Source organism: Schistocerca cancellata, chromosome 2 (genome assembly GCF_023864275.1).
Source record: "Schistocerca cancellata isolate TAMUIC-IGC-003103 chromosome 2, iqSchCanc2.1, whole genome shotgun sequence".
NCBI lineage: Eukaryota > Metazoa > Arthropoda > Insecta > Orthoptera > Acrididae > Schistocerca > Schistocerca cancellata.
Window position 1 is genome coordinate 851,049,428 of NC_064627.1, and position 16,458 is coordinate 851,065,885.

At 39.1% G+C, this 16,458-nt stretch overlaps 1 protein-coding gene across 5 annotated transcripts in view; it reads left to right on the forward strand.

The window, feature by feature from the left end:
* Window positions 1-16,458, forward strand: part of LOC126162780 (serine/arginine repetitive matrix protein 1-like) — a 161,444-nt gene that overhangs the window by 62,187 nt on the left and 82,799 nt on the right. For all 5 annotated transcript variants that reach the window (XM_049919492.1, XM_049919493.1, XM_049919491.1 and 2 more), the window contains exons 4-5: window positions 799-966; window positions 14,832-15,031. In XM_049919492.1, the coding sequence (XP_049775449.1) occupies window positions 799-966; window positions 14,832-15,031 (368 nt within the window). The remainder of the gene's footprint in view (window positions 1-798; window positions 967-14,831; window positions 15,032-16,458) is intronic.

The following is a 16,458-nucleotide window of genomic DNA, read 5'->3' on the forward strand; positions in this document are numbered from 1 at the left end:
CATCATTATAATTTGTTCACTTTTCGCTACACTTTCACCTAATAAAGATTGCAGTTATAAGAATTTGAGAAATTATGCCACATATGGAATTGTTCAAGTTATTATTCTTCCCACACAGCATTTATGGTTTGAATGGAGAGGTGGGGCAGGGGGACAAGAGTAATGTTGATTAGCAATCTCCACCATAAATGACAGTTTGATTCTTGGTCTATGGCTGCAGCTGTGGATGTGAACAATATACAGCTATTTCCAACAGTGAGCCATTATTTATGTGCACATTACAAAAACAAGAGATTCATATTTTTGTATTCTGAGTCAGGATAAAACTTTGCTAGTTCGGTTTTGAATCTTTGGAAGATGAGTTGTTCAAAGTTGATGACCTAAGCCTTGAATTCCAAAACGTTACTTGAAACTCATCCTTTGTAGATGGAGCAACGCCTTGTAGAGAATCAGTCGTGATACATACATATGTGAAATCAGGCCTGCTTTCTATTTGTAGCAAAAGATTTTTACTTTAGTCAGTTGTTAGCCATTCGGTTATGAAGAAAGTGAGTCTTTTACCAAATGAAGGGTAAAGGGGAATGTGACAAGTGAAAAGTGCTCAGCTGCAGTAAGCCAGAACAGTTGTGTAGAGTATTTGCTGTATTAATTGCCACTGGTCATGTTTGTGCTGTATTAGTTTCAACCTATATTTATGTCACGTAATCAACAACAACTGTACAGTTGCTCAGATTAATGTATGGTTGATGTCCTGTGTGTACCAAACCAAGCGGTGTTCGGCATTGTTTTCTATTGCAGGTCAAAGAGTCCTACAGCAGCTAGTGGTTCCCACACAAGTGCTACACGCATGGTGTCTCCTGCATATGCTGAAGAAGTATCTCCACCACAGTATGCTGGTCCTTCAGACCCGTACGGTGTTGCAGCTGGTGTAGATGTGGAACATGTGACTAGAAATGTTGGTGAAAGGTATGTGTAATATAATACAAATTTTAAGTAAAGAACGACTTTTTTAATCATCAAAGTTGTTGCTTGCCATGTCATATGTTTCTTCGGCATTTGTTGCTGCCTCTCCATAAAATGAAATATTTTATATAATTGAGTATTTATATAGCTTGAAAGTCCCAGAAGGGCTGCATTTATATTAACTGTTGTAGCCAGCTGTTGCCTGTATATCTTGGCTTGACTCTTGGGATTGCTCAGATTCCACCACAGAAGAACTTATTTGTATCAATGGCACTAGGTTCCCAGGTGCGACCTACTGTTAGGTATCATGGACATCGTCTTGTGTTCCTTTCTGTTTCTTAGATAAATGTGAACAAAATGTAATGCTTGGGAAATGAAACTTATTAAGTGGTCATTCTACAACATTAGCCTCTATACTGCTTTAATAAACTTACGAGGTCTCTCATCTGTGGTTAACACTGGTTGATCTTGTTTAAAGAGTAATCATAGCCATTGAAACTCGTGTGATATGTGAATAGCATTTTAGAATTGTCAGGTGATATGGAGAAAGCTATCCCCATGATAAGCAGAGCCTGCCACTCGATGTCAGTTCATAGTGGTGGCAAAGAGCTGACTGGCTTTGGTATTGGATTATTTAGTATAGACCTTCCCAGCATGGCTGTGGAAAATATTTATTGCAATTACAATTCAGAAATTTTGTCATTTTCAAGCATATTGGGATGAAACATTACCACCATATGAAATGCACTGGCATTAAAAATAAATTAACAGGTTGTTAAAATTGAAAAAGGAGTGCTTCCTTGAGATGTTAAAGGGCATAGTTTCCAACAATCTGAGTGTGAATATGTAGAACATAATTTCCAACAGTCTGAATGTGAATATGTATTTTAGGCTAAGTATACTCACGATTCCCCTCACCGTGTGAGCTTTTCACATGGTGGCTACAAAAACAGGTTCCCACTTTTATGTCAATTTGATTCATAATATTCACAGGAATGAATTGCTCATACAGTGAGTAGTTTGTGGAATGCAACATTGAACTTGGGAGTACGAAGATACTAGTATGTAGAGACAGTATCATATGGTTTGCCAGATGTGCATTCAGAATTAAGTGAACAAAGGCAGTTTTCTGCAAAATTACATAAGCACAGTACAACTGATGAGATTGAGATTGTCTCAGAAAGGAAAAAAGAGGTCAAAACTAAATCCCTTCATCCTAAAGTGTTTCTGTGTCTGACAGAATAACTACACAGTTCTGGAATACCAAAGTATGAATCCGCTACTGCACTTAAATTACATTAGGTAAGATCGTATGACATAGTATCAGAGATATCAAACAATTCATGTATTTAGTTATAATAGAAGGAAACATTCCATGTAGGAAAAATATACCTAAAAACAAAGATGATGTGACTTACCAAATGAAAGTGCTGGCAGGTCGACAGACACACAAACGAACACAAACATACACACAAAATTCAAGCTTTTGCAACAAACTGTTGCCTCATCAGGAAAGAGGGAAGGAGAGGGAAAGACGAAAGGATGTGGGTTTTAAGGGAGAGGGTAAGGAGTCATTCCAGTCCCGGGAGCGGAAAGACTTACCTTAGGGGGAAAAAGGGACGGGTATACACTCGCGCGCGCGCGCGCACACACACACACACACCCATCCACACATATACAGACACAAGCAGACATATTTAAAGACAAAGAGTTTGGGCAGAGATGTCAGTCGAGACAGAAGTGCAGAGGCAAAGATGTTGTTGAATGACAGGTGAGGTATGAGTGGCGCAACTTGAAATTAGCGGAGATTGAGGCCTGTATTTAGCTGTTTAAAAATGAACTGTGCAGAGTACTAAAAAACAAACAGGTAGAAGTTTTACCATTAGATTTGGGGAACACTTTAACATCTCCGACAATTGTAGATCTTCATTTGGGAACCGTCTTCAGACTACCAAACAAGACTACTGCAAACTTAAAAATTCCTTAGAAATTCTTCATAGGAGTGGGAATAAAGAGGCAGTTTGATTAATTAGAAGAGATCGAGATTTTGTAGTGCATTTGAGACCAGCCAGAACATATCTTGAATGAACAGACTAACACAAAAAATAGCATATCCTTAAAATTGTTTCTGGAATATCTTATAGGACGATGATGGGGATTTTTGATGTAAGTGGAATTTTGTGCACTAGATACCACCACAAGTCACACTCAATTTTTGTTATCGACCAGTTTCGTTCAATTTTGCAAGAGCATCGTCACAAGTGATGGAATTTACTCTTCAGAGTAATTGGCCGATTACATTGCCAATCTCTGATGTCGGCAACTACTTTGAACTTTGAGTTCCACAGTTTTTGATAATTCTCTTCTTGAACTGAGCGAAACTGGACCATAAAAAATATTGAGTTGCAACTTGTGGCTGCCCTGAAAACTTAATTTCAACAGTCTGAATAAAAAATAATAAAAAAGACTGTTACGTTATGTTGTGACCTTCATACACTGGTTCCCGTTTGTTACCAGTAATCTTTAAAACTGACTTTCCAGTGCCTCACTTGCTCTTAAGTTATCTGTATTTCGATTACTTCCTGCTAGATGGCACAAATCTGTTTTCGTGGCTGCCTCAGCATGTTAGCAGTTCAGTCTGACGGTAGCGGCTATATTATGCCGCTCTTGGTCCTAAGCGACCTTGCGGTTGTCTTTATATTCCATGGAGAATTTTATCTGGTTGGCAATTGTGTTATACTTTGACACTTTAGTTTTTATTCCTATGACATTTCTGTTAGACAAGAGCACTTTTCCTCAGACGTTTTAAACCATGGTGTGATTACATGTAAGTACATTCTGTTTGTATGTAATTTATGGAAGTAATCCTATTAAGTGTATATTATTTCAATCTACGTCATATTTTTTGTTGTTCCACATAACTTTTTATGCTGATGAAGATTGCTCTAGTGCTATCGAAACCATGGTCAATTGACAAAATTCTGTGCAACTGAAGTGGCTGTATATACATTCTGTAATTAAATAGCATACGGTTGCTGGATCACAGCCAATATCATGTTTAAAATTTCAAGAAAATAAAAGTTAGTTCTGAAGTGGAGATTAGTGGCGCTCTAAAATTTTTTAGATATGGATATCAGAAGTGAAAATGGGAAGTATGTATGTGGGATTTTTTGGAAAGATGCTTGTCCTGATGGATTGTAAATATTCATTCAAACTAACCAAGTCAGCATAAAGCACTCCGTCTTCAGGCCACAAGTGGCCCATTGGGACCATCTGACCGCTGGTGTCATCCTCAGTTGAGGATGCGGATAGGAGGGGCGTGTGGTCAGCACACCACTCTCCCGGTCGTTATGATGGTTTTCTTTGACTGGAGCCGCTACTATTTGGTTGAGTAGCTCCTCAATTGGCATCACGAGGCTGAGTGCACCCCAACCAAGTCAGCATGAAAAGCCTTTTTTAATTCTGTTATCAGTTTCTTATTTAAGCTTCCATTATCACAGGCTGAGCAGGAATTAAATACCATTAAATACATTGCAAAGCTGAATAATTATCCACTGTATCATGTAAGTAATAATTACAATATGATTGAAATTATAAGACTATGAGAAGCTATACCTATTGTGAGCAATAAATTAGAAAACAATAGTGTCAGATATGTCTGTTTACTGTATTAAGGTTAAATAAGTACAAGAGTGGCATCAGTTTTTAAAATATTTTCGACCTTGAATAACCTTGGTCGCATTTTAGTAGTGTTGACTGAAGAAATGTTTATTATAAATCAAGAATGGATTGGAATGTTCAGACTGTGATGCCTGTTGTTGGGCAGATGGGACGGCGACTAGTTAGGTACAGTGAACATGAAGCATTGTTAAAGGAAGGATATAGGTGAAAAATGTAACATTGCTGTCCACTTAATTGAAAGTGGAAACAGTGTTGCATCTTTGGCCTTGCATTTGAGGATACTACATAGAGGTTTAGAGGGCTCATTTATGGACCTCCTGGAGGAGATAGAGATTTTTTTCCATCTGAGATATGGCAGTGCTCTGCTCACTGAGCAGATGGCAGTGAGATACACTTGCTTTTTGGAAACTTTTTAAACCCCACCTTCCTGGTGGCAGAGGTAGTTACAATCCAGGAGGCACATGTTTTGCCTAGCATATTCATCTCTATTTAATGCCACTTGATAGCTTATCAAATGAGAACAAAATTTGTGGTTGCAAAATTATTTTGCTTATCCTGTAACTAATGGCATTATCTTGGATAATATTGTTTTTAGTGTAGGTCATCATATGAGAGAGATCTTTGTCACTTTTTCACAACAGCCATGACTCTGTAATTCATGTCTTATCGTGGCTGGTGTTAACGTGTAGTTTTTTGTGTTTTGTACAAGGGAATGCACAATAAAATAAAAATAATAATTGTGACCTACTTATATCAAGCTATAATCATGGTTGGTTATAATAGAAGGAAACATTCCACGAAGGAAAAATATACCTAAAAACAAAGATGATGTGACTTACCAAAAGAAAGTGCTGGCAGGTCGACAGACACACAAACACACACACAAAATTCAAGCTTTCGCAACAAACTGTTGCCTCATCAGGAAAGAGGGAAGGAGAGGGAAAGACGAAAGGATGTGGGTTTTAAGGGAGAGGGTAAGGAGTCATTCCAGTCTCGGGAGCGGAAAGACTTACCTTAGGGGGAAAAAAGGACGGGTATACACTCGCGCGCGCACACACACACATATCCATCCACACATATACAGACACAAGCAGACATATTTAAAGACAAGAGTTGGGGCAGAGATGTCAGTCGAGGCAGAAGTGCAGAGGCAAAGATGTTGTTGAATGACAGGTGAGGTATGAGTGGCGGCAACTTGAAATTAGCGGAGATTGAGGCCTGGTGGATAACGGGAAGAGAGGATATATTGAAGAGCAAGTTCCCATCTCCGGAGTTCGGATAGGTTGGTGTTAGTAGGAAGTATCCAGATAACCCGGACGGTGTAACACTGCGCCAAGATGTGCTGGTCATGCACCAAGGCATGTTTAGCCACAGGGTGATCCTCATTACCAACAAACACTGTCTGCCTGTGTCCATTCATGCGAATGGACAGTTTGTTGCTGGTCATTCCCACATAGAATGCATCACAGTGTAGGCTGGTCAGTTGGTAGATCACGTGGGTGCTTTCACACGTGGCTCTGCCTTTGATTGTGTACACCTTCCGGGTTACAGGACTGGAGTAGGTGGTGGTGGGAGGGTGCATGGGACAGGTTTTACACCGGGGGCGGTTACAAGGGTAGGAGCCAGAGGGTAGGGGAGGGGGTTTGGGGATTTCATAGGGATGAACTAAGAGGTTACGTAGGTTAGGTGGACGGCGGAAAGACACTCTTGGTGGAGTGGGGAGGATTTCATGAAGGATGGATCTCATTTCAGGACAGGATTTGAGGAAGTCGTATCCCTGCTGGAGAGCCACATTCAGAATCTGATCCAGTCCCGGAAAGTATCCTGTCACAAGTGGGGCACTTTTGTGGTTCTTCTGTGGGAGGTTCTGGGTTTGAGAGGATGAGGAAGTGGCTCTGGTTATTTGCTTCTGTACCAGGTCGGGAGGGTAGTTGCGGGATGCGAAAGCTGTTGTCAGGTTGTTGGTGTAATGCTTCAGGGATTCCGGACTGGAGCAGATTCGTTTGCCACGAAGACCTAGGCTGTAGGGAAGGGACCGTTTGATGTGGAATGGGTGGCAGCTGTACAAGCAACAGTACCTCCATTACGACAGCTGCCACCCATTCCACATCAAACGGTCCCTTCCCTACAGCCTAGGTCTTCGTGGCAAACGAATCTGCTCCAGTCCGGAATCCCTGAAGCATTACACCAACAACCTGACAACAGCTTTCGCATCCCGCAACTACCCTCCCAACCTGGTACAGAAGCAAATAACCAGAGCCACTTCCTCATCCTCTCAAACCCAGAACCTCCCACAGAAGAACCACAAAAGTGCCCCACTTTTGACAGGATACTTTCCGGGACTGGATCAGATTCTGAATGTGGCTCTCCAGCAGGGATACGACTTCCTCAAATCCTGCCCTGAAATGAGATCCATCCTTCATGAAATCCTCCCCACTCCACCAAGAGTGTCTTTCCGCCATCCACCTAACCTACGTAACCTCTTAGTTCATCCCTATGAAATCCCCAAACCCCCTCCCCTACCCTCTGGCTCCTACCCTTGTAACTGCCCCCGGTGTAAAACCTGTCCCATGCACCCTCCCACCACCACCTACTCCAGTCCTGTAACCCGGAAGGTGTACACAATCAAAGGCAGAGCCACGTGTGAAAGCACCCACGTGATCTACCAATTGACCTGCCTACACTGTGATGCATTCTATGTGGGAATGACCAGCAACAAACTGTCCATTCTCATGAATGGACACAGGCAGACAGTGTTTGTTGGTAATGAGGATCACCCTGTGGCTAAACATGCCTTGGTGCACGACCAGCACATCTTGGCGCAGTGTTACACCGTCCGGGTTATCTGGATACTTCCTGCTAACACCAACCTATCCGAACTCCGGAGATGGGAACTTGCTCTTCAATATATCCTCTCTTCCCGTTATCCACCAGGCCTCAATCTCCGCTAATTTCAAGTTGCTGCCACTCATACCTCACCTGTCATTCAACAACATCTTTGCCTCTGCACTTCTGCCTCGACTGACATCTCTGCCCAAACTCTTGTCTTTAAATATGTCTGCTTGTGTCTGTATATGTGTGTGTGTGTGTGTGTGTGTGTGTGTGTGTGTGTGTGTGTGTGTGCGCGTGAGTGTATACCCGTCCTTTTTTCCCCCTATGGTAAGTCTTTCCGCTCCCAGGACTGGAATGACTCCTTACCCTCTCCCTTAAAACCCACATCCTTTCGTCTTTCCCTCTCCTTCCCTCTTTCCTGATGAGGCAACAGTTTGTTGCGAAAGCTTGAATTTCGTGTGTATGTTTGTGTGTCTGTCGACCTGCCAGCACTTTCATTTGGTAAGTCACATCATCTTTGTTTTTAGGTATATAATCATGGTTGTGTGTGTGTGTGTGTGTGTGTGTGTGTGTATATATATATATATATATATATCTAAAAACAAAGATGATGTGACTTACCAAATGAAAGTGCTGGCAGGTCGACAGACACACAAACGAACACAAACATACACACAAAATTCAAGCTTTCGCAACAAACTGTTGCCTCATCAGGAAAGAGGGAAGGAGAGGGAAAGACGAAAGGATGTGGGTTTTAAGGGAGAGGGTAAGGAGTCATTCCAGTCCCGGGAGCGGAAAGACTTACCTTAGGGGGAAAAAAGGACGGGTACACACTCGCGCACACACACACATATCCATCCACACATATACAGACACATTGAGCATAAATGTTAAGTCATGTTTCACACCAGGAGCAGTGGGTTCTTCCACTAAGTCATTATATCATTCATACTTTACCTTGTAACCTGTTTTATGCAAAACTGCTGTTTTATTATAATTGCTATTTGTCTAATTTTATTTTAATACAGAAGTTGTTTGAACTACTAGTCATACACAGATATCACCCTCTATGACGTATTCTGTGGCTGATTGTAGAGATCTGTAAACAGCAGCCTCAGTTTTGAATTAAACTGTGTACGTGCTAAGGCCAGGTAATAATGTACATTTACAAGCTTGTTGAGTCTGTACCACTGACTTCATACAGCATGGAGTCTCCAGTCCTCTATAATTGTGGTGTAGATTTCGTATTATGCCTTCCATTGTCGGAGTCCTTTCTATTTCTTAGCACTGATGATAGCACTATTGTAGCTGAAATCTAGATCTGCAATCAAGTGCAGTATTGTAACTGATTGCTAAGTGTTAGCCACATGGCTCATGCTTAAATAGTGTGTGGCGATAATGTATACTTATCACAACATACATATTTCGTTCAGACTTCTGGAAACTATGTTCCAGCATGCCACAACGTAACGTTGGAAAGAGTTCTTAAACATCCCAAGGAAGTACAGTAGACTCACTATATGTGAACATTACACTATGTGATCAAAGGCATCGGGACACCTGGCTCAAAATGACTTAAAAGTTTGTGGCACCCTCCATCGGTAATACTGGAATTCAGTATAGTGTTGGCCCACCCTTAGCCTTGATGATAGCTTCCACTCTTTCAGGCATACCGTCACTCAGGTGCTGGAAGGTTTCTGGCAGAGTGGTAGCCCATTCTTCATGGAGTGCTGCACTGAGGAGAGGTAATGTCGGTCTGTGAGGCCTGGCACGAAGTTGCCATGCAAAACATGACCACACCATAACACCACCACCTCCGAATTTTACTGTTGGCACTACACACACTGGCAGATGACATTTAGCGGGCATTCGCCATACCCACACCCTGCCATCGGATTGCCACATTGTGTGCTGTGATTCATCACTCCACACAACGTCTTTCCACTGTTCCATTCTCCAATGTTTACACTCCTTACACCAAGTGAGGCTTCGTTTGGCATTTACCGGTGTGATGTGTGGCTTCTGAGCAGCCACTCGACCATGAAATCCAAGGTTTCTCACCTCCCGCGTAACTGTCATAGTACTTGCAGTGGATTCTGAAGCAGTTTGGAATTCCTGTGTGATGGTCTGGATAGATGTCTGCCTATTACACATTACAACCGACTTCAACTGTCGGCGGTCTCTGTCAGTCAACAGATGAGGTTGGTCTGTATGCTTTTGTGCTGTACGTGTCCCTTCACATTTCCATTTCACTATCACATCAGAAACAGTGGACCTAGGGATGTTTAGGAGTGTGGAAATCTTGCGTACAGATGAATGACACAAGTGACACCCATTCACCTGACCACGTTTGAAATCCGTGAGCTCCGTGGAGCATCCCATTCTGCTCTCTCATGATGTCTAAAGACTACCGAGGTCACTGATGCGGAGTATCTGGCAGTAGGTGGCAGCACAATGCACCTAATATGAAAGATGTATGTTTTTGGGGGTGTCCAGATACTTTTGATCACATTGTGTATGATGTGTGATTGAGGGAAATGCTGGATTATTGAGTGTGTGTGAAATTTACACACACAGGGACTACACTTAAATTGCAAGGTACATTCTTTTAATAGAAAACTTAGTTCTTGCGTGTATATAATTACAGTAGTATCACTCACTATGAAACGTGTCCCAAATTTTTAGTTGTTGCAATGATGATAATCACGTGATGTTGGTATGCAACCACTTTACAAGCATTACATCTGTACTGCATGTATCTGATTATTGCATAATATACTTCACCACCAGCGTCACGAGAAATCTTCATGCTCTCTACTCCAATGTCCTCTCCGTAATCACTTTCATCATTACTTCTCTCCGCTCTAATTATTTCTTCATCTGTTATAATTTGATCATTCAGCTACTTAGCAACACATTCATTGTCAATTTCTCCTGCTCCTAATTAACTACCTATATTGTTGTACACCGTAATCCATTATTAATTGATTATCCATTATTCATTATTGTGCACATCATTTGTCCTTAGTAGAGTAGAGGTCAGATACGGGCCGGATTACTCAAAAACTGAGCTACTGAGGACCAGTTTTGCAAGATTTGAGCATTGTATTTTATTTCAATTTTAATATTTGGTTACTTTAATTTTAATTCCAGTGTATTTCATATGAGACAATGTTTTATTTCATCATGCTTGAAAATAACAGCTGGTTTAAATAAAATGTAGGCCAATAAATATTTTCAAAGGCTGTAAGCAGAATGATTATATTTAATAATTTTGAAAAGGCTGTGGACCCAGTCCTCATCACAGTGGTGGTAATTGTGGTTGTGAGCAAAAGACTTAATTCTTAATCATGGACTGGACTTCCGTTGCATACATCGGAAATTTGTGACTGATTGTAATTGTTGCCTTGAAAGAGGTTGGGGAGCCTCAGCTGAGTTGAACTTGGGGGAGGGTGGGTTGAAACAGTCATGCAATAAAAATTAGTGATAAGATAAATGTCATGAAGTCATAACTTGATTTTTCTTCTTACATTAGAATTGCATGTGTTTCATATACTACCATTATTTTCCTAAGCATTTTGACCCTGTTATATTATTAAGCATTATTATGCTGTGAAATAGTGTGATCTATTAGAGGAAAGAAAAATTCCATTGTGCATGTAGGCAACAAAACAATCAGTGACCCAGTATATTCTCCACAGTTTGAATTGTGATTATTACTCCCTGTTCCACTTGTTACAACATGATAATGAGTTCTTCTAGTTTATACCAGGTATACGCCAAGTTGATTATATGTGACAAGTCTCAACACACAGTAACAGAGCCTGTGCAGAGTTTGGAAGGGAAACAAAGGGAATGGAAGAAGATGAACCGATGAGAGATGAAGCTTTGAGTTAGCTTGCAAAGTATATTCTCAAGTAGCATAATTGGTAGATTACTGTCCATGAATGGCATGGATTATTGTTTGACTCTGTCTGGCAAACAGTTTAACTTGTCACATATTCATACAATTTGTTTTATCCCATACAGTTCACCTAAAAAGGCTAACGTGACTACTGAGATTAAATGTGTTAATTTCAGTGCTCATTGCACAGTCGGGTTTTTTGAAGAACTGCGAAAGAACTTATTTTTGAAAAGGATAGTTACGTTTTGTAGAAATTTCAAGAAGCAAAACAACAAAGACGTGATTCACATAATTTTACAACTGAGCTAAAGTATGTAGGCAGCAGAGCTGATTCTATAAAGTGAAGGAGACTTTCCTGTAATGAGCAATGAAAACACACACAAAGTGCAGTTAATACCATTTATTCACAAATGTGAAAGGAAACCACTTGAAATAATTGCATAAAAACTAGAAAAAAATATTGAAATGAATTTTGGTAGAAAATCCATGTACTGCTAAAAAAAGATCGGTGAAGTTACATTGTACAAATGAAGAACTTCTGTTATTTTTGGGGTTTCATGCCTCTGTCTGTAATAGCAGAACCCTTATAAGATCACTTTGTTGTCTGCCTGTCTGTTAAGAACCCTATTTCTCAGGAACAGTTAGACATATCAGGTATAAATTTATGTCACATGTTAAGGCCTTTGGTCTATTGACAGTATAAATATTTTAGGCATCTAAGTCCATCAGTCAAAAAATATGGCCATTTATATCACATATTTTTATACTTGAAAACTTGCTCATCAAAACCTGTAGGTTACTTCCCAATCACCTAGAATCATAACATTTGTAAAGATGCACTGTTTCACATTACAAGTAAAGGAAAAATCTGAAAATTGTTAATTCGTGATTATATCATATGAAAAGAGTATTTTTATTGTTTTTTTATTCATTTGTTTGTCTTTCCATATGTTAAGACCCCATTTTCTGTGGAACATTTTTGCGTATCAAGTTCAAATTTATTTTGCATATTAAAATCTATGAACCCTTGGAAGTGTAAAACATTTAACCGTATAAGTCCATTCAATCAAAAGATATGACATAATGGTCACACATTTTGGAACTAGGAAATCCACTCATCAAAACCTGTAGGGTACTTCCTGTTGACGTATAATCATGAAATTGGGCAAGAAGCATGGTTTGACAATAAAAGTTAAGTAAAAACATCTGAAAAAAGTTAAACTGTAATTATATCACATAAAAAATATATTTTAACAAAGAGATAGAGGGGCTGGCCAGTACTTACCTCAGCTCAGTACAGCCGATAGATACACAAAAAACAGAACCGAAAATTTACGTTCCTAGCTTTCGGAACAAATGTTCCTTCATCAGGGAGGAGAGAGGGGAAAGAAAGGGAAGAAGGGAAAGTGGATTCAGTTACTCACAACTCAGGTTATGAAGCAACAGGGAAAGGAAAACAGGGAGGGTAGCAAGGATGGAGGCATCCTTTCCCTGTTGCTTCATAACCTGGGTTGTGAGTAACTGAATCCACTTTCCCTTCTTCCCTTTCTTTCCCCTCTCTCCTCCCTGATGAAGGAACATTTGTTCCGAAAGCTAAGGAACGTAAATTTTCGGTTCTGTTTTTTGTGTATCTATCGGCTGTCCTGAGCTGAGGTAAGTACTGGCCAGCCCCTCTATCTCTTTGTTAGTATTTGTTTCACATCTTTATATGAGATTATCCATTAATCATTTAAAAAATATATTTTTGCCATTAGAACATACATTGCAATCATGATCTGTTAGAAGCCTGATAGATGAACACTACTGCGAGCAAACATAAAATATAAGTTGTAGTCAGGTTTTAGTAAGTAAATAAAAATATTTTATTAAATCTTCTGTATCTACATACAGTATAACCCCCACTTTTACATTCCCAGAATTAGTGTTTTCCCATTGTTTATGACAAATTTTTTTATTGATTCCATCAAATTTCCTATGTTCACAATGTTAATTTACACCCGGTTTTTGCATTGACATATTTATAATTTTCCCATGATTGACACTTTATGGAAAAAAGTTCGTGGAGAAAAAACTGAAATAATTGACACAAAATGTCACTGGCATGACATTTGCCATCAAGTAGCATTTACAAACTTCATGTGGTTAAGCTTCTTGACACCAGAGTGCCCTAAACAGCACATCTGAACCAATTAATGGGTAACAATTCATACTGCATCTCCTGCTGCTTCCAAACTCTATTCAGCATGGTGGCTGATGGGAGTAACGAGGTTTGTTTGAATAAAGGTGCCATGACCAATCACAATCATTTCCAAACTGTCTACTGTGCATGAGCAACTGCGTGATTATTGTGACACATTTGTCCAACCATATTTAGCATGTTTTGTCGTTTGGCCACTTGTAGCATTAGTAGACGCATTTGCTAACTTAACTGAGGAGGCACAGTACCTGATAACCTCAAAAAGGTGTCTACACTACAAGAGATGTAGAACAACACATAAGCAAACACCACACAAAATACTTATGTAAATATTTGCGATTGATGATGAGAATAAATTCTTGAAATGTGTTGCACTAGGCAACAAAAAATACATAACTGGTGCAGTGTTTCATTACTTAAAGATGAATGAGAGCTGCAAGCTTTCCAAAAACATTGATTATGATGCATGAAATTAAGTCAAACATGTCTGTTTCCCAGACAGTTATCAGTTTCAATTTCATCATAGGTTTTTATTAGATAATAAACAAGTCTCTGATGTATTGTGATGCCAATTATGTATGTATATCATATATGTAATGCAAAAAAAAACAAGGGGGAGGGGCGGGGCTGTCCTGTATGTAACTTTTACTGCGTAAAATATTAGATCCCAAATTTTACATTTTCCTGCATTTTACACCATTTTTTAGAAGCATTTGGTAAGTGTAAAAGCAGTGTGCACTGTATACGAACTCAAGTTCCCCTGCTTGCTTCTTTGTGTATGTTCGGGCTAGCCTGAGGAACTACTGTGGAGATTTCTATACAGTCTTTGAATTCTCGGGACTGATATCTTACCAGTATCTACACTGAAAACAGGCAAAGGTCATGGAGAGTCTAGATTCTCAAGACGGATGCTAGTGTTACTCACGCTTTTCCAATATTTTTCCTTCTAAATTCACTTACGAATCTTCACCTTGAAACCTTTGATCTCTGTTTGTAAATACTTGGTTATAGGCATCTATTTATATCATGATGCTTCTGATACATGCAGGTAGTTGAGCAAAATAAATCTGTAGTGTGAGATGGTTTCTTGACTGAAAATTGTAGAAGACTGTAGTGGTGTATTATTGTTTGCAATTTTGCTAATAAATTCAGTGGTAATTTCTGTAATGATGACTTGTGCTTGTTGTACTCATTTCCATTGCATTTTGTCTTATGTGAATTAATTGAGGTCTTTGTGTGTGTGTGTGTGTCTAGATTTAGGGGTTCCAGTTCGGGCAAGTATGAAGAGACTTTTGAAAGACCCGTTTTCCGTGGTCCTGATGGCTCTGCTGGTTATGATATCAATGAATTGAAGAAAGTTGTAATCAATATAAGCAGAGAACTGCCAGTAAACAGGGCACCAGCAGAGCGTGTTGTTATCAATCCAGAAGATGTGGTGTTGGTTCGGCGGCCGGGTATGTTTGAAAGTCTAAGTGTGCTGGCCGCTTATGCAAAGGCGTAATGGAATCATGTTGCTATTAAAATAATATTTATGTTTGTTTTTTGATCTGAGTAAAGTTAACCACTTCTACTTGACATTAAGTACTGGTGATATGATTCTGTATCCCAGTAATTTGGTAGTTACTTCACAGGGCTTTCAATTGGCTTTTTCAGTGCAACTAATTTTGTAAGTTAAAAGTAATTTTGGTGTCATGATTTGACAGTGACATAATGAATAGTTCCTTAATAGCACACTCTGCAAGTAAGGAACAATTTACTTTAATCTTGTTGGGAATAATCATCATACAATATTTCAGATTAGAATGTAGATTCGTCTGGTATGGTAAGACACTTTGTTCTTGTGCAATACTTTATTGATATAAGTATTAAAAAGATATGATGGAATTTGTTTACTGTTGAAAGACAACTTGCAAGATACACTTGATCAGTACATTAATATCTTTTTGTAAGAGTCTGTTAATTAAGCATTTTATTTTTTACAGTGCATTAAGTTGTCTTGCATATTAGTCTACTTTGTTCTTGTTATACTTTCTTAGTATTTTCATTTCATGTTTTGTTTTACTTAAAAAGAAGATACTGATCACTTTCTTCTACTTAGTTCTGTCAAAAATGTCTTTAATCACAAAATCTTTCTTTTGTTTGTTTGTTCTTTTTTTTTTTTAAAAAAAAAGAAAGAAAGAAAACCCAATGTATTTCTTGACATGATACTGATCACTTCCTTCTACTTAGTTCTGTTATGAATGGAAAGGAGACATTAAATTCTTTGTTCCTTTGAAGTTGATTATTTCTTTTCCTGTTCTTTACATCAAATTTTAGTAGACAACAAACTTGTTCATTCATTTGTACTGCTTTCTTCTCTATTTCTTTATCTGATACTTAGTTCAATTGTAACAGCAAAATGCCTGAAACTGAAAAGATATGAGTAGGATACTAGAGCATGTCCTCTAATTGGAGCATTTTTCGCAGTAGTAAAATGTGCAAAGTCACTAATGATTGTCTGTGGGCAGTGAAGAAGAAACAGTGCTTTAAATTGCAGGTTACACGAAGCAATTTGTGTATAAATGAGGAAACATTTTTCATTAGAGAATTTCCGAATTAGGCTGTGCAGCTGTTAGGACTTTGATCTCATATTCAGGAGTATGGAGCTGCTCTGTCTGGCCATGATGATTTGGGTTTTAAAGTGGTTTCCCTGAACTGTTAAGCCAAGTGCCAGGATGGTCCTATCCCTGTAGGCTACCTGTCCTATCGTCTTAAAGCATGTTATATATGCTGTGTGCTATGTTTTGGCTCATTGATTGGCATTGTATTAATTTGACAAAGCCTATGTAGTTGTTAGATGATCCTTTTGTGGATAGATAAATAAATAAATAAATGTGGCCCT